This window comes from Aspergillus viridinutans (assembly GCF_018404265.1).
Source record: "Aspergillus viridinutans IFM 47045 DNA, scaffold_1, whole genome shotgun sequence".
Classification (NCBI taxonomy): Eukaryota; Fungi; Ascomycota; class Eurotiomycetes; order Eurotiales; family Aspergillaceae; genus Aspergillus; species Aspergillus viridinutans.
In genome coordinates, this window is record NW_025091217.1 from 1906387 (window position 1) to 1924381 (window position 17995).

The window sequence follows — 17995 nt, forward strand, 5'->3', positions numbered from 1 at the left end:
ACTGGTCATGCGTATGTCCATCAGCATACGGCTAACTCATTTCTAAATGCAATGCGCGGCGGCTCGTCGCAGGGCGTGGAAGAGCGAGACATACGATTGGGGCTTGCGCTTCTCGATTTGGAGTTCTTGTAGTGCGGGCTGGAAGGTATAGTAGCCTGGGAGGGAAGATCCAACTGTAAGTTTGTCGGTTCAGCAAGTCGAAGGTCGCAGGATCATACCGGTCAATATGCCCATGCCGATGGCTAATGCGGCGGGGATGAAGTTGCGACTCATATTTCTGACGGTGATGGCGCAAGCTGCTGCAGGTAGACGAACAGACTCGTTATCGTAGTCAGAATAAGATGAACAAATTATGACAGATCATCTATATCCGTAGAAACGCCGACACAAGAAACGTGCAGAGCGGGCAGATCGACTTAGGCCTAGAGAGGTACTCTGTACTTAATTGGCACTTTTAACGGCCAGCGGTTCCAGGCTCCTAGGCTCCCACTGCGGAACTGCTCCATACCATTAATCCACTTACGATTTCCGCCTTTTGGCAACAACGCGTCTCCGCGCATTTTCGACGCGTCCAATCAACGGACAACTTTGTTCGACCCCAAATCATCAATCCGACATATACGATTGGCCTTGACCTTTACGCACTTGAAATCTCGTGGTCGGTTCCCATCTGTGTCGGTCGCGGGAATTTTGGACGAATTTCGCAGCCGCGGACGAAGCATGGACAAATAGGGAAATGGGCAAGCAGCGCCAAAGTCACAAATGGAATCATGGCGGGAACGAGGGTTTGTACCGGACTCGGACTCGGAGGTTGACTTTGACAGTCAGGAGTCAAAGGTGGTGAATGGGAGGGTTGAGGATGGTGATGGAGGGACGGAAGAGGTTGTTACGCCCAATGCGAAGCTTACGGCGCCGGCGGCACACGAGGAGGCAAACGAGGGAGAACGGGATGGGGCAGGTGACGATGGTACCGACGAAGCTCAGAATGTGGTATTGGGCTCGAAGGATACCGAAGAAAGCACGCCCACCGTTGAAAAGGCAGAGGAAGACTCCACGATGGTGGATCGGAGTATGCCTGCTGCGAGAAAGGCGGCGGATTCTTCGTCGAGTTCAAGTGGTGTGACCGCCACGAATCCCAGCACTCCATCAACGCCTCGCACCCAACCGCAGGCCGGGATATGGGACATTCCCAGCTCCCCAGACGAGTTACAGTTCGATTTGCAGCCGTCCCGGAGACGGATAACTTACTTTTCAAAGAGGAAGGACCCCGAACCCCAGAAGAACTCACCGACTATCAATGAGGCTGAGACGCAGCTGGTGAACGAGAATGACAATATCTCTCCTCTTTCTTCTCCTCTCTCATACCTTCATTCGATACGTCTGGGTGAAGATGATGACAGTTTGCGAGGTAGGCAAGAGGGGCAGAAGGGGACAGAGGCCACAGAAACGCAAGCTCCCCAGAATCGAGAGGAGCCATTGCTGCCTTTTGAGATTCCGGACCATATACTACAGGAGATGTCACAACCCATGCGCAGGTCATTGAGACAGCGGAATCCTATCCAATTACACCCATACCTGCTCGAAGATGCGAAGTACCGGAGTCTCATGAAAGCCAGAGGCCTGAAACCCGTACGGGTACCTCACCATCAAGCTGTACATGACACAGCCGACGAGAGTCAAAGCAAGGAGTTCGAGCCTCCTTCAAGCAGTCCTATCGAAGACTTCCAATTTCCGCCATCATCTCCAGCAATGGATCCTCCGCTGCCAGACAGATACGTTCACGAGGATTCTCTACATCGGCGAGGTCGTTTAGACTCACAAGGCCATTTAGCGGACAGACCAGATGCTCGTCCTTCAAAGCGGCGCAGGGTATCCCGACCTGAAGATGCTGAGCGACGCTCTCTGAAACATGCGCTCCAGCCAAAGGTGGTCATCTGCCAATCTCCTGCACGTCCTGAAAATAACTCTGTCTTCAACATACCAAGTCCTCCACGCTCAGGCAGCCTCTCCTCCACGCAAACCAGTCAGCACGCCGAGGGATTCCGTTTCCCACTTGGATTCACGCCACCGACCTTGACTACGCCGGTTACGGAGCCTCGAGTCAATGGACGCAATGCTATTAATTCTGACATGACGGACTGGTTGGCCGGCGCTGATGACCAGGTTTCTGTGGATGGTGAAGCCACTAATCAGAGCCAACTAAACTCCGACGTGGACGAGGATGCACCTGAGGAAGACGATGAGCAAGTCGCAGTGAGGGCTTTACAACGGAAGATCAAAGGTGTGCTACCGGCATCTTGGCTGCGACTGGACCAAAAGAACCAGAGACAGGAAAATCTCCCTTCCACGCAGCGACAGCGTGATAGACTGGCGTCCCATCGAACAGAAAACGCCAAGGGCGTTGCCAAGAAGATCACGAAAAAGAATGATTCTAGGATGGCTTCAACTGCTAGGGAGCCATTGGCATCGTTAAGTCATCTTGCGGATGATGACAGTGGTGAGAGTACCGGAGCAGAGGAGGACATGCCTGCAGTCGATGCCCACAAAAAGCTAGCCGAGTTATTTGAGCTTGACTTTCCGTTTGACGACGATATTGCCGGAGATGACATTCCTGAGTCTGATCATATAGACTACATGTTCCCGCCAATACCTCGGGGACCAACAGACCCACGAAGTCGAAAGCCGGGCAAGAAACGCCAGAGGACGGAAACAGGTAGCTCACACTCGCATAGTCACACCAAAAGACCACGATTGAAGCGACAGACAAGAATTACCGATCCTGAATATGGAGCCCGAAAGGAGAGGGATGCGCCGCGCCGTCTCCCTAGACTAGGCATTTTAGACGCTCCAGACGTTGCTCATCGGCCTCGAGAAGAACAGCCTCAATTCTTGAGGGTGGCCGCGCGAAGAGCACGTTCCCGGAAAGACATGGGCAGGAGAAGCCCATCCCGCAAGTTCATCAAGCTGGGATCGCGACTGGACACGGAAGATGCTAACAAGTCATTGGGCGAGTGGCGGAAAGGAAAGCTCCGGCAGACGCAATTGCCTCAAGTACAGACCAAGCTTTACGCGCGACCGCCATTGTTGGATCGCCCTGTCAATCAATCAGCCGTTGTTGCCAATCACAATCCTCATTCAAAGGAGAGAGGCTTCTTGCCAGGTCCTAAGAGGGCCGCTCAAGTTGATCTGACCGACGTTGCTCCTGATGAGACTCGTCCAGAAGTCCCAGCTATCGCACCAACCACAGAAAAGGACATTTCGTCGCGTCCGAAGCCTGCGTCTGAGCAGCAAGGTAGGAAATGGGTCATCCGTCGGAACTTTGCCGTTTCATCTCTGAAGAGAAACGGCCCACGCCCAGCGGAACCCGAAATAACAGACGCTAGCAGGAACTCTGCTTCACCCTCGCTCTTCCAGAAAACACTTGCACAGCTGAATCGAGACTACCGGCACAAACACCCGACACATCGGAGTTTACCCCTTCATCGTTACCTTGCAAACAGTCTCACACCCTCTCTCCCAACCGGGGTTCAATCAGATGTTCCTGCCGAAATCCCGAACGCGGCCACTGATGCGTTGCCTACAACTCCAGGTCATAATAGACGACGTCAGTTGAAGAAACGACCGCCGCGGCGACTGGACCTTGCTGCACTCGATGGTCAGGAGGTTGACACTCGAGATTCTGTCACTATCATACCGGCAGATGGTGTTGTTCTGGAAAACTCGCGTCCTACAATCAGCAATGGCAACGGACTAAAGTCTTTTCGGCGCACCTACACCGTCGACTTCGACATCACACCTCTTTGCCCTGGCACATTCTTCCATGAGACTACGTTTATAGGGAGTGGCCAGTTCTCCCGCTCTCTCAAGGTTGAATCGCGCAATATGGATGCGAAAACTGATCTGTCTCGCATCAAATTGGGAGACCAGTGTTTCCGGTGGGGTTCATGGAACGACACGGTCTCTTCTGAACTCGGCCAAGTCTTCGATGTCATGATTGAAGAGATAGAGACGAACGCCGCCTCTGAGATTGCAACAGGCATTGGTCAAGAAACGGCCTCACCCGACGTTTGTGCATTGTACAGGTCGTTGGTCCAGTATGTCACAGAACACCTGGCGTTTGAGGATCCAATCGATAGGATGGGATTTGTCAAACGAAGCCAGAGTCTCATTGCAAAACTGAACGAGCAACTTACGGCAATGGTGTTGAGTGATGAGCGTCAGAGGGATTATCTCACTCGGATTGCGTCCTACAATCTTGTGTTTGCGAGTCAAACGTTTCAGGTAGCTCGACATGCTCTTGTTGATGGGAAGATTGCCTACGAGATCTCAGATTTGGTCAAGTTTGCTGCCAGACGGGTTCTGGGCTTCATTGCAAGTCGAACGGCACAGATACAGATGCGCACGTTTCTTCAGGACAACAAATCTCTTACAAATCGTGAAGCGGGCATCCAGGCGGACCAATCTGCCATCGAGGCCTATGTGATTGTGCGACATGTGTTGTTGTCCATGGATGAACTCAAACGGTGCTTCGATGAGTTGATTGCTGAAGCCTACTTGTCAGCTGGAGGGGATTCGAGTAACTCAAGAGATGTCGATGGTTTCGAGAATGGATGGCAAAGCTTGTTCACCACGTTGCCGCTCAACGAATTTGATTCCTGTGGTCTGGTCAGAATTGGAGCACGCTTCCGGGAAGCCCATGACAACTGGCTGATGGTGAAACGATTGCTCTTACCCGTTCTCGATAACTACGACACCAACGCTGAAACGCAACCAATCTCATGCAACAATTACTGCAGAGCTCTTTTCCGAAGATGCTACCATCTGATCAATGGTTGGGGCTGGCGAGATTGCAGGTCTATAATGCAACTCCTGTATGACTTCTTTGCGAAACGGCACCTCTATGATCTGAAGCTCGAGGAGAGCTACAAGTCTCCTTCTTTCCTCGATGAACTCGACCGCAACCCTTCCTTCGACGTCCAATCAGGCGACCCATCTTATCATATCTTTTTGAAGATTCTGGCAACCGGGCTGCAATTTCTGCCATTGTCCTGTGACAAGAAACAGATCCGAAATTTCGCTTGGCGACTGCTACCGAATCACGATGGAAGATATCCCAAGGAAAAGCCCATTTCTCAATCGGACTTGGATGCCGTGAGGAACCATCATGATCTTCTGTGTACTCTTTACTTTGCTGTCCCTGATGGGTGTCGTCCCCGACTGGAGATCATCAAGACCCTTGTTGACCCTGCCATCTCCCACCGTGAAACGTGCAACATCAGCATTCGGGCATGGAGCAGACTCGTGCGGTTCAAGCTGTCAACCGATGAGGAAGTATCTGGACTTGAGCCATTTGCCGATTGGCATTGTTATTTCCTCAACGAGTTCTTGAAACAGCACTCCCTCGCCCGGAAGGAAATCGAAGCTCAGAACGCTATAGAAAAGAGCTTCTCTCATGATGAGGTTGAAAAGACAATTTCTCAGAACCAAAGGCAAATCGAGTCGTTGCTGACCGTGGCTCTCGGTGGCCTACAGAACGCTGTTCGTGCGGCTCCGACGCTGGAGCATGCCCGAGTCGTTGTTTCCAAAGCACCTGTTCGCGCAATTCTGGGCCTTTTCAATCCCAGGGTTGCTCGTGTGAATGCTGTAGTTTCTGAGGCGTTGCAGGTAATCATTGCTTACCTTCAGAAATGCAACGCGAACACTGTCCCGGCGGGGAAGGCTCCCACAGTTCCAGTTGACGAAGACAGCCAGGAGTATGGGGACTGGACAGACATTGAAGCAATATACGGGGACGAAAGCCCTCCAGCAAGCAAAGGTGTTGAGCACGTAGAATCGGTTTTCCTTCCAGCTGTATCCCGTCTTGTGTCGAACTGTTTTGGCGAGGATCACTGTCCTGAAGATGCAATACTCCTGAATGTTGTTGATTGCTGGACTTCCATTGCCTCAGTTCTTGTGAAGCACGGGCTGAAACATTGGGATAATTATCTCGGTCATTACGATGGAGAGTCGTGGTCGTCGCTTCGATCGACTGTGCAGACAAGAAAGTTTACGCCCCTTTTCCTTGCAAGCTGTATTGAGAGAGATCCACAATGCCTGTCTGAGTGTAGGCTTCTGATACTGAGCACGTGGCTGTCAAGCTTGGTTGAGCGGGTATCGATGCTCAAATTCCAGCATCGTCTCACGGTGGCGCTATTAAACCTCGACACCACGGACCCGTTATTGCACAACTTGCCATTCTCGAAAGATCGGCAGAATGATCGGTATTCGATATCGTTGGAGGATCTCAGTCAACGAAGGCTGTCACTTCTCTCGAGTCTACTTTCGAATATGCGAGGACACGTTCAGGATCTGGAAGACACAGAAAGTCGGGAGCTGTCAAGTACGAAGCGGGACTACAGAGAATTGATTCAGCGGATGATGGCATCCATGAAGGCAAACTACCAGGAGCTGGGCAATGGAGGAGCCAGCGCACAAGGAGCATACGTTGACTTTGTTCATCGGATCGTTGGGTTCCTGCAACAGTACAGCAGGGATATCTGCCCTATTGATTCGTTCTTCACTGATCCTACATCTTTCCCACTGCCTTCCGGGGATCCAACCTACATTGTCGCCAGGCTCAAGAGCTACGAGCCGAAGCTCTGTTCTGAGAAGGTAGTGAAGTCCTTGATCGTGTTTGTCCAGGGTGTATCGGAGAGAGCAGCCATCGATGGGCAGCAAGTATATCTGGTTGACCAGCTACATACGTCCATGGCAGATATCTACGAGACTGGAGACTCGTATAAGCCTACTTTGCGTGCAATCCTCCTACAATGCGTCTTTTCCGCCTATATCGAGTGCGCGTTCACCAATCCTGCTGCATGGCTCCTCACTCGACCGATTATACAGACGGTGTCTCTCGTCTTCCAAGACTTGCTCTTCTTCATGGATATCACGGATGCAATGTGTCGGTCCTCCGTCTTAGCTATTCTTGGTGCTGTCTTCCGATCATCCTACCAAGCCGTTCGGTATATCACAGGAACCCCCCGCAGGATTACCGACTCTACCGTGATTGCCACACTCACTAGTCTTGTCGAAATGATTACCTCTGCGCTCCCCGTTGTGGATTACATAGATCGAGCGACAGATGTGGGAGGATGTGCCGTCTTACAGATCGGTGCTCTTCGTGGACTTGTTCTTTTCGTCGCGTCCTCCCTTCGTGAACAGCCCCTGGCGAGCGAGGTATTGGACAGGGTACAACCGTTCAAGGCCTTCGATAACGACGACACTACGAACCCTGCTGTCCCGTCGTTCTTCCATGATCTTCGCACTGCGGCAACGCATGAACTGCAATCCTATCTCACCGACAGCTGGTCGCAGCATCAGGGGAAGTACTACTTCACCCGGCGTGGCGGTCACCAGCCACAGGAAGTCCAGCTTGAGCCTTCGGTTGCGGCGGAGATTGAGCGCACACCAGTGGCAGCGTTTGACCAGGCTGTCCAGACCTTTTTGGATACTGTGAGGGCCGTTGATTTATTTGATGAGGCGGATTAACCAGCGCTGCTCGTGAGCCATGTAGTATATACTCCGTGGTGGAAGGCGTTGAACTGGGATCTTTTTATGCCCTATATAGATTAGAGATGACAACCGCATTAAATGAATGAAATAATGACTTTCAAACTCTTAAGTCGATCCTCAAAAAAGGAACCAGTATCAGTCTATTCTAGCAAACTACTCTGCCTGGCCAGAACAACAGCCTCAAAGAACTCGGACACATCCAACGCTCCATCAAAATGATACTGTCCTCCAACAATGATATGAGGCACACCCTTCACCCCAGCTTCTCTCGCCAACCAACCCCTGCTCCTCAATCTCCTTGACCCCCTCGTCACCCGCCAACCACTCCCTCACCTCCTCCACCTCCCCAAGCCCAACCCGTCCCCCCGCCTCAACAACAACCTCCACCTCACTAACATCCGCCTCCCGCTCAAACTGATAATGAAACAGCATCTCCGCAAGCCGATTCTGAACCTCACTCCCTTTCTTCTCTCTGACGATATGCAGCAGCCGATGCGCAAGCCGCGAACTACCCATGTACCCCCCAAACTGGAACTGTATGCCGCTTGCCGCGCCAACGCGGAATAGACGGGTCTGCGCCGCGGAGACCTGCTGCGGCGTCATCCGGCGGAGCATGCGGTCTATAACTCACACAGTCAGTGTCTATCTGTGTCCTTTGCATATGTTGGTGAGGTGAAGTGAGGTGGATGGACATACCCTGCACAAGGATACTTTCGGTGGGAGGAACCTCGTCGATGAAGTAGGGGTGCCAGGTGATGGTGAAGATGTCCTTTGAGCCGTCCGGGTAGGTCTTCTTGTAGATCGTGATTGCTTTTTGGAGGTTGCGGGAGGCGATGTAGCACTTTTGAGTTCAGTGGTCATATATATATATGGGTTGGGGTGGGAGGTGGGAAGGTGTGTGTGGACTTACCCATGGGCAGATCACGTCTGAGATAATCTCGATTGAGATGGTGGCCATATTGGTATGTGTAGAGTGGTTGATTGGGAGGGAGGAATGCTGTTGTGCTTGGGGATTTATGGCATGGCGGGTTGGATAGGGTTATTGTTATTATGCTGCCTGCGGGCTTACGATCGTGGAATAGACGTTGCCTAGTTGATTGCACTGGATCATGCTTTAGTTTATGTTTATGGTAGTATCGAGTCCGAATACCAAGGTGGTTTGGTATAGTTGGTTCGTGCTACGGAGGGTATACACGGCCTTCCATCATGGCTCTTCATGAGAGCCATATATAGTACTGAGTCATCCATTTCTGATCGTCACATAACTCATAACAGTGAAGAGAAGAAGAAAACGTAACATAGACAGAGAACACAAAGCCACTCCAGAGATGCATCCTGTTCGCCAAAGACCGTCCGAAGCACCAGTCCAATGCAACCCGAACATGAAATCGGAAGTCAAGTTCATCACAGCAGACGCTAACTGCAAACTCATTTGCTCGGATGCCCAGCACCCGGAGGATCAGACGCCGCGGGCCCGCCGTCCTTCGACGGCCCGTCGTGCGCCTCGGGGTGGCTGCCATGACTCGAGCCGCGGCGATGGAACGGGTTCGAGTGGAAGCCGGAGAAATGGAACACCTTCTTCACGGCGCCGACGACGCTCGATCGGCGTTTGGACTCGTGAGATCCCTGTGCGTCGCCTGTGGCGCCACCGTTCTTATGCACGATAGAGTCATCCGGCAGGACGATGGAGGTCGGTTTGGGGGGCCACTGGCCGTCCGATTTCCAGCCTTGCACCATGGCCTTGACGACGTCGGCGAGGTTGATGGGTACGGTGGGTGTCAGCGCCTGCGCCACCACCTTGGAGTAGATAGACGGGTACATGGCAGGCGTGATTGAAGCGCGCACGGGGTTGCTTACGGGGATGAAGGACGGGGCGACAGGTATGAGGGGGTCGCGGACTTCGCCGGCGCGAGGGGGTGGAAGAGGCGGAGGAGACACAGACTCATCATGCGAGGATTCCCCGCCTGGCACGGCCAGGCCCGTCTCCGTCGATTCCTTGGCCGCTTCATCGAGAGCTTGATTTGCCTGCGCCTGTTGCGGCTCCCCTTCCTTCTCAGTGATCGCAAGCAATGACCCTGTCCGCGCAGCAAGGTCAGCGGTCCCCTCCCGCTCAGCACCCGTAGCCGGCGTCTCCCCCGGAGTATGCACGGCAGGGTCTCGTTCTCGCTCCTCCGTCGCCAAAACCTCCTCCTTCGCTCGCGCCCCGGTCCACGCATCCCGCCTCTCAACCCACGTCCGCAATCCGATATTCCACCGCATCTCGTCCTCCTCCAGCTGTCTGCGCCGCTTGCGCCGACGCTCCCGCGCTGTCACTACCCGCGACGAATCGGACGAGTCACCGTCTCGCTCTCCAGGGCTCTCTGGCTCATCCTGCGGCTCTAATTCGGACCCGGAGCTATCGTATTCGCGGAGTCGCCATTCGAGCCATTGTTGCTCGGGGGCTGCGGGCGTGGCCGATGCCAGCGCGCCAGAAGTGGTCGACGAGGGCTCAAACGCCCAGTCGTTTCGGACGACTTCGAAGACGTGCCGTTTTGCTTCTCGGATGGCTGCGTCGCGTGCCTCTGTCGACATGGTAGGAGGCTTTGTGTGAGAAGAGGGGTAGGTGAGGGGGACGGCGCTGCGGAGGGTCGTGTGGGTTGATTGACAAGGTATATAGAAACGGGTCCGAGCGGGCCCCTTGCTGTGACCCACGTGGAACCCGTAGAGCATGAAATTAAAGACAAGGGGTTCCTGGAGTGGGAGAGGCGTGTTGGTGTGGCGGAGTTGCGGCGACTGAAGGGGCGGGAGAGGAGAAAATTAACGATGTCATGGCGACAAAACAAACTCTGTGCGTGATGGCGCCAGCAGATCAGCAGTTAATACAGTATCGCTGCCAGTTTGATATGATATTTAGGAAAGAAAAAGCATACAGGATTCTGATGAATATATACTCTTTTTTAGGGCAGAATACTAGTACAAGTCCTATCTATCTATACCATGTCGCTAATAGTACACAAGTCGTCACATAAATCCCGAGCCCATACCATGTATTTCTCCTAATCCAGACGAGATTACCCAAGAATTCAGATCCAAATCGAACATGTTCAAGACCGGACACGCGCAGCATCTGTTTCAGCCTGCTCCGTGCCAAGAGGCATGAATCCCCATCCGGCGCTCTTCTTGCGACGGCCTTTCCGGTCACCGTACTGCTCGTCGAACTTCCTGATCGCCGACAGCGAGGACATGTCTTCGCTGATTGACGCGCTGATCTCTTCCATTCCCCGCTCAAAGTGCGCACGAGTCAATATGCGACGCGCCGGATACTGGTACGGCTCGGGCCCCTGATGTTTGGCCGCGAGGTCATTCTCTTCTCGAACGCAGGCCAGAGCGGCCGCAACGCAGAGATTCTTAAGATCGGAGCCGGAATAAAGAGGAGTTCGATGAGCCAGTTCGGCTAGATCGACCGACGGATCGAGGGTCTCCTCCTTGAGGTGGATCTTCAAAATGGCCAACCGATCCTGCTCCGTCGGAAGGTCCACAAGAAGTCGCCTTGGGAGACGTCGAAGGACGGCATCATCGAGGTCGAATGGCCGGTTGGTTGCAACCATGATAAACGCAGACATGTCGTTCATGCCGTCCCACTCTCGAAGGAACTGATTGATGAGCTCCCGATGCGAGGTGCGACTACTGGCCCCCGTCCGGGAACAGAAAATGGCATCCGCCTCGTCAATAAAGACCACACACGGGCTTAGCTTCTTCGCCAGAGTGAAAATAGCCTTGACGTTCTTCTCGCCCTCACCAACATACATATCATACACCTCGGAACCGCTGACCTCCAGAACAGTCGCACCACTCTCCCGAGCAACGGCCTTTGCAAGCAGGGTTTTACCGGTACCTGGCGGGCCGTAGAGCAACAATCCCGGAATTTTGTCCGTAGCCAAGACTCCATATGTGAAAGCTTCAGGCCGGATGAGGGACAGCGAAGTCAGCGTCTTCAAAGCGTCGATAGTCTCCGGTGGGACATGGACATCGGCAAATGTTGTCCGGATATTGTTGGCATCGACAACACCATTCAGCAACTTCTTCTCATGGGAGTTGCAGGTTTTACGCAAAGAGTTCAACAAACGCTCCCTGTCGGTACCTGCCTCAAGCGTAGACTTTGGCGTCCTCTCTCGTAGCCAGTCATTCTTGGTTTGGTCTGTCTTGTGCATCATCTCAATACCACGCTGGATGTGTTCAAAGCCTAACGGTTCGTTGGGGTCAACGCTTCCAAGGGCAAGTGTCGTCGCCCAGTGGATCTGACTGTAAGGCCAGTAGCGCTCATTCAAACCGGACTCTTTCACTACGGACGGAGGTAGTGGCCAAGAACGATTTTCGAAAATGGCGTCCTTGACTGCAGAGGCGCTCCCATCCAGTCGGGTACGAAGCATATCCTGCATGTGGCGAATGTTGATGTCCAGCGTACGCCTCTTGCGGTCCTCTGCAAACGTCTTTTCCACCACTTTTGACTCCATTCCCGGTGTAATGACCAGCATTTGTGAGAAATGGTCGTCAAAGGCATTTTGCATGAGCCTCGCCGAGTCTGAATCGGGGCCTACTTCCTGCGCCGAGGTGCCAATGAACAGAACGCGAGTACCGGCCTTTCTCCGATCCATGATAGCTTTTTGTAAAAGAGTAATAAACTTGGCACCTTCACGTGTCGCCTGGATTTCCCCATAGTCCTGCACCTGCACGATGACGTCGCGAACGGCGCCAGACTGAGCCTCCGACGGCGATTCTGTCTCAGATACTGGCTTGGACCGCTTGCTGGGGGAGCTGATTAGCTCGTGAACAAGTCGAAGTCGCCTATCTTCGACTCGATCACTCGGGCTTTGTGCCGCAGCTGTGCCATCCAGAGGCCCATTGAATGAGGTCATTAATGATTTGAGCCCAAGTATACTCGGCAATGGAATATCACCGTTATTACTCGCACTCGAGATCGTGATAAATTTCGCTCCCTTCAAGCCGGGTCGGAAATTCCGCGGCGGCACCGGAGTGTCGATAAAGTCGGTGTCCTCCGCTTCACTCTCGTTGAGGTTGTCTCCCAAATCCTGCCACGATTCAGCAATAGACGGCCGGTAGACCTCGTAGCCTAGCGACCTGATAGGGCACGTCGCACCGCTGTCCGCCATATCTTGCTCACTGCACAGCTGAGCAATGTCCTGAGCATTCAGCGTCACGACATCCGCGCTTAGCTCCTGGGCTAATCGCTTTACCACGGCATCCAAGAATAAGATGCCGTCGGCACCGGGGTATTGTAGGACGAGGTGCGATTTCTGAGCTGAAGGTTCTTGCGCGTATTTCGCAGGCGGAAGCCGTAAGCCTGCTTTTGCAGACGCGCATAGTTCTTCCCATAGCGCTTCGCTTAGAACATACCGATGGCCTGTGTCGCTTTGTGCCTCAGATGGCGGCGGGTTGCCTCCCTCACCTCCCTGGGACTCGACATGCGCTTTCGCTTTCTTTTCCTCCGTTTCTAACCGACATATCTCAACCTGTTGTCGGGACTGTGCAACGGCCTGCCCTTCAACACCATGCAAAACAGTATTTCGTTCACGAAACCATTGCGGCACAGTTGCTACCGGAGCTATGAAGTCTTTGCCTTGTCTCCGGTTCCTTAATGCCCTTCGTACACCTGACCCATAGGGACCCGAATCCTTCTTCACCACTCGTTCTGTTGGTGTTACCGGACTGGTCGAGGGAGCATCTTCGGAGGGGGTATGTTCCGAGTTTAGTGCAGGGATATCGTGAGGGACGCTTTCCGGAGGTGAATTCCGGGAGTCGCTGGGATCAGACGGTGCGCTCGACAGCCATTTTGGAGTAAGATGAAAGCGACGTGCAGACGAGGCGGGAGTTGGGGGGTAGCGGCGATGGGCGACGAAGCGGCAGGGTCGGGCGAGGGACGAAAGTAGCCTGCCGTGTACCATTGACGAATACATCCGGGGCAAATGCTGCCACCGGAACTAGAGTATGAAGATTATGCTGAGTTGCGAATCGCAAACGCCTGCATCAGCCAAGTCGTGAGCAAAGAACGTTGTGACAGTTACTCCGATGCTGATACTTTTTTGCCGACGCACAGTTTAATCACGTGATATACAGCATTGTTTGCATGACTGACAAAGATGAAAAGCTGAACAGCGGTTTGCGACTTGGATTTTTAGACGTTTTGTGGTTTTGTGGTTTTGTAGATAACATGCATATCAGCTCAATTGGCCTACCAGTCCAGGATCATATCTACAACCTGGGTTGAGCATTTCAGAGCTACCTTACAGGATGATCTACACAATAAAAATCAAGGGTAATAATGGGCTGAGGTATGATCGACACCACATGGTTTTCATGCGTGATGACCCTATATCGGCGAGGAGCGGAAGATGTACAACATTTACTAGATACAATAATGAAATTAATTGAATCAAGATTGGCATTGATGACTATGAACTGATCTATGTAGCGGCTGTTCTTTGTGACCGGCAAGATAATTGAACCCAGGAAGACGATGCAAGAGCATGGTTCAACTCAATTCTTCGACATTTGATGACTGGCACTACACTGATCCGAAGTTAGCAAATATTTCGGACTGTATGTCATGCAAACACAAAGCAATTGAGATAATTCTCAGACAAAATATACTGGCAAGTAGCAGACCAACCGGGAAAGGAAGGTCCGAAATGTCTCGTCAAGGGCGACTCGGAGAGTAAAGAAGTAAAAAAGGGTTTGTCATCTTCGAAGATGTATTTTATGAATTAACAAGGGGAAATGGAAATAGTAGACTAACCTTGTCAAATGTCCAGAGGTGACCTGATCTGTTAGCAGTGGTATGATTGATCATGCATCAGGATGTAGAACCAATGCATTGTGATTCAGCATCCTTCTGCACACCATACAATGATCCAAGCATTTCCACATGAATCATCCAATCTTCATATTCAAATATTGGAAAGTTGACGGATTTATTGTCAACAGCGTTGAGAAGACGAAACGGAAAGAAATCTTTGTGTGGAAGAAGAGAAGGCAGAATAAAAGGAAAGAAACAGCGGGAACAAGCAACAACCTTTTTCCGGCATTCACGTGATACTTACCACATCAGGACTAGCGGCCTGCCTGATTCGCGCTGGCCGACGGTCCCCGTCCAGCAAAAACGAAAAGCCTCAAAGGGAACGAACGGGGTCTCTCTCTCTCTCTCGCTCGCTCGCCTTATGAGTGTTCTTCTTCTTCTAAACTTTACCCTCTGGTCGGCTCCCCCCAACCTTATCCACCTTGACTGGTGGCAGCTTTTTTCCTTGAAAGCGTACGTGGTTTGTATTGTTCGTGTTTTTCGATTATTATTTATCCGATCAGTTCAGTTCCACCAGCGTTTGTTTTCTGGATCAAGAAACGAGCGATCATCGAAACTGGCGATCGCGACGGGGTGTGCCCGTCTGCCTTTTCTCTCGCTCTCGCTCTCGTTGGCCCCTAGCCCCTCCACATCTCCGTCCGGCCTCCTAAACCCATCCATCGTTATTTCTTATTCTTCCCATTCCAACTCTAGCCTGGCCCTCGTTCTCGACAACTAATCAATTTCGGTTTTCGATAATACAGGAGTCGAGTGGCCTGGTGGCTAGAGATTACCAGGGCTCGTTTTGATCGATCCATGCGCCAACGACGCTTGTCTAATTATTCTCAACGATAACGACGCAGGTTCGGTCGCCTGACTGCTGCGTCTTGGCCTCCGCCCCGACGCTAAAAGCGGCCTGTCGTTCCTCCACGTCAAAGAGCGCGCTCTTTTTGACTTTGACAGACGTCCGCCTTCAACCCCAAATTGTCGATATTCTTACTTTATTATTTTATCCACCCGCCCTGTCAAATCCTCAGTGTCTCCGTCTCTCCCTTTCACCGATTTTAGGAGTCCCGTTCTCGGCGACTTCGCTGCATAGCGATGATGATGGCGCAGCCATTTCCTGCCCATCAAGGCATGCCGCAACATCCTGGACTGCCGCCGGGTCATCCAATGGCCCCAGGACAACATCCCAACGCTCATCCTGGTGCTGGGATGGTGCAAGCGGTGCACCCGGGCGTGTCGGCGCCAGGAGGGCCTCAAGTCACTCAAGGAGGACCGATGATGGGAATGCCTCCAGGCGCTGGAACAACAGGCCCTGGTGGTCCTGTCCAGGCTCATGCACTTTCTCATTTGGGGCCTGCGCAGGCGCATCTGTTCCAACAACCACAGTTTGCTCAAACATGTACGTCCTCTGTTCCTTTGCTGGACACTTTCAATTTGGGGGTGGTTGAACGTTTCTTTGCTGACTCCGTTTTCAAATAGTTGCCAATAACCCTCAATTGCTGCAACAACACCAGCACCAACAACAGATCCTTCGACAGCGCATGATGTTCCAGCAGCAGCAAGCAGCTCAACAACAGCAGCATGCAGGTCTCCCAGTGTCATTACCCAATGGCACACAGGGTTTAAACGCTGCTCAATTAGCGGCCATGCAAGCGAATTCGGGAATGCGACCGGTCAATCTACAAATGCACCTTCAACAAATGCCTCATGGCCCTCAAAACATTCAGCAACAGCAGCAGCAGCTCTTCGCCATGCAGCAGGCTCAACAAGCGCAACAGGCACACCAGGCGCAGCAAGCCCAACAAGCCCAGCAAGCTCAACAAGCCGCAGCGGCGGCCGCTGCAGCCGCAGCACAACCGGGTCAGCATACACCGCAGCAACGTCATGCGGCACATCCCCAGAATATGCATGATGCTCAAAGTGTAACACCTCAGCCGCAGCCTCCACCACATCAAAGAAGCAGTACGCCTCAGTCGAACCCTCCCCAACCTCCCTCCAGTCAACCTCAGCAGCAGCCAGGTGCTGCCCCCCAACCGCATCAGACACCAAACCCGGCCCCGCAACAGTTGCCGCAGGCTCAGCAACCCGGCCAGCAGCCCCAACAGCACCAGCAACCACAGCAGCAGCAGCCCCAGCAGCAACAATCACAGCAGGGTCAACCGCAAGGTCAGCAGCAACAAATGACGCCCCAGGAGGCTCAAATGAAGGCCCAGCAGACTCAGAATCAGGCCGCTATGATGATGCAGCAGAGGATGGGTATGAAAGGCACGTCGATTCTGGCCTTGCTCACTTTTGCGGAGCATATGAGTAACTTTACCGTACGTCGAAATTTGTCGCAACATGCAATTGCTTGTTTAGAGATTGTGCTAACTTGACGACAGAGCCGCGGCGAAGCTCATGATTTGCTTTATTGGCAAGCATTTGTCGATAAATTCTATTCTCCGGTTGGCGTTCTTCGGCAAGGGGTGTACAACCCCCAAGCTGGTTCGAAGCAATTTGAGATCTCGACGCCGGCCCTAGCGCGGTATTATCTGACTCAATTTACAAGTGGAATCCGCCAGATACAGATGGTCGTCGAAGGTGCGCGAGAGAGAGATTCGCCCAATGGTGGTCGCATTGTGGAGAGTCGCAGGACGTCGTTTATCTACTGGTTCACCAATGATTCTCAGGTTCGTTTACTCTTTCGCCTTGTTGTGTGAGATACCTTGCTAACTTTTACGAAAGCTATTCACCAATGGGACACTTATAGCGCACTTTGATCACAATAACAAGATTGAGATGCTTGACATTGTTGTGATGAATCATACCGAGTATCTTCCACGGAGTCAGCTTCAGGCGCTGGAGTTGTCAGAGCAGAAACAGAGCCCGAAAGTCTCCAAGAATATGGGCAAACGGGCTCAGCAGAAGCAGGCCCAGCAAGCCGCGCCGTCTCTGCCCGAGTCTATGGTGACGGCAAATGGGGTGCCAACGGCGGTCATGAGTTTCTTAGAAGTGGCGGAGACCATCTCGCATATGCAGATGCTGTTTCAATTCTCGCAGCAAAACCCGCAATTTTCGCCTCCTGAAGCACTAAGGAATCTGGTGAACACGCTACAGAGCCAGAATCCCAATCCAGGGTTCATGCCAAGCCCCATGAACCCGGCAATGCAGCAAGGCCAGAATCTACGAGGACCCCAGATGAACGGCCCCAATCAGTTCGCATCCCCCGCAATGGCTCATCTCGGGCTTCCGGCTCAAGGCTCTCCTCACCTCTCGGCCCATCCGAGTCCCGCCCAGAGCCATCTTGCCGGCCCTCCTGGCATGGTACAACAAGGGCAGATGCAGCCTAACGTTGGCCAAGCCACCAGTGCTAGTGCCAGCCCGCAAGTGACCAACAAGCGTCGACGGGCCAGTACCGTCAAGGTGGAGAACGACGATACTGGTGGTCCGGAAGTCAATGGAACTGCTACCCAAGGTGCGGCCAAAGTCAAAGCCAGTCCTAGGGTCGGCGGGAAAAGACAGAAGGGCACTGCGTAATATTAGAGATGGTTCTCTGTTTCCGCCTGGGTTCATCGATCTCCTTTCTTGTCCTTTTATTGATTCATTACCGTTCCATTTCAGTCT

General features: G+C 52.7%; 5 protein-coding genes across 5 annotated transcripts; 2 read left to right on the forward strand and 3 right to left on the reverse strand.

Annotated features, from left to right (window-relative positions):
* Positions 1 to 762: 762 nt before the first annotated feature.
* Aspvir_000548 (uncharacterized protein) lies at positions 763 to 7530 on the forward strand (the record flags this gene model as incomplete). The annotated part of the gene is made up of 1 exon (XM_043265683.1): positions 763 to 7530. One exon carries the CDS (start codon positions 763 to 765, stop codon positions 7528 to 7530), a length of 6768 nt encoding a protein of 2255 aa, XP_043121618.1.
* Positions 7531 to 7764: 234 nt separating this feature from the next.
* Positions 7765 to 8512, reverse strand: Aspvir_000549 (uncharacterized protein; the record flags this gene model as incomplete). Its single annotated transcript, XM_043265684.1, has 3 exons — positions 7765 to 8174; positions 8251 to 8395; positions 8465 to 8512. The coding sequence occupies 3 exons, from the start codon at positions 8510 to 8512 to the stop codon at positions 7765 to 7767; spliced, it is 603 nt and encodes a 200-aa protein (XP_043121619.1).
* Positions 8513 to 8982: 470 nt separating this feature from the next.
* On the reverse strand, positions 8983 to 10125 carry Aspvir_000550 (DUF4050 domain-containing protein; the record flags this gene model as incomplete). The annotated part of the gene is made up of 1 exon (XM_043265685.1): positions 8983 to 10125. One exon carries the CDS (start codon positions 10123 to 10125, stop codon positions 8983 to 8985), a length of 1143 nt encoding a protein of 380 aa, XP_043121620.1.
* Positions 10126 to 10637: 512 nt separating this feature from the next.
* Positions 10638 to 13508, reverse strand: Aspvir_000551 (ATP-binding protein; the record flags this gene model as incomplete). Its single annotated transcript, XM_043265686.1, has 1 exon — positions 10638 to 13508. One exon carries the CDS (start codon positions 13506 to 13508, stop codon positions 10638 to 10640), a length of 2871 nt encoding a protein of 956 aa, XP_043121621.1.
* A 2015-nt stretch (positions 13509 to 15523) lies between these two features.
* Positions 15524 to 17908, forward strand: Aspvir_000552 (LIM domain-binding protein; the record flags this gene model as incomplete). The annotated part of the gene is made up of 4 exons (XM_043265687.1): positions 15524 to 15791; positions 15872 to 16710; positions 16774 to 17061; positions 17117 to 17908. The coding sequence occupies 4 exons, from the start codon at positions 15524 to 15526 to the stop codon at positions 17906 to 17908; spliced, it is 2187 nt and encodes a 728-aa protein (XP_043121622.1).
* Between the last annotated feature and the right edge of the window lie 87 nt (positions 17909 to 17995).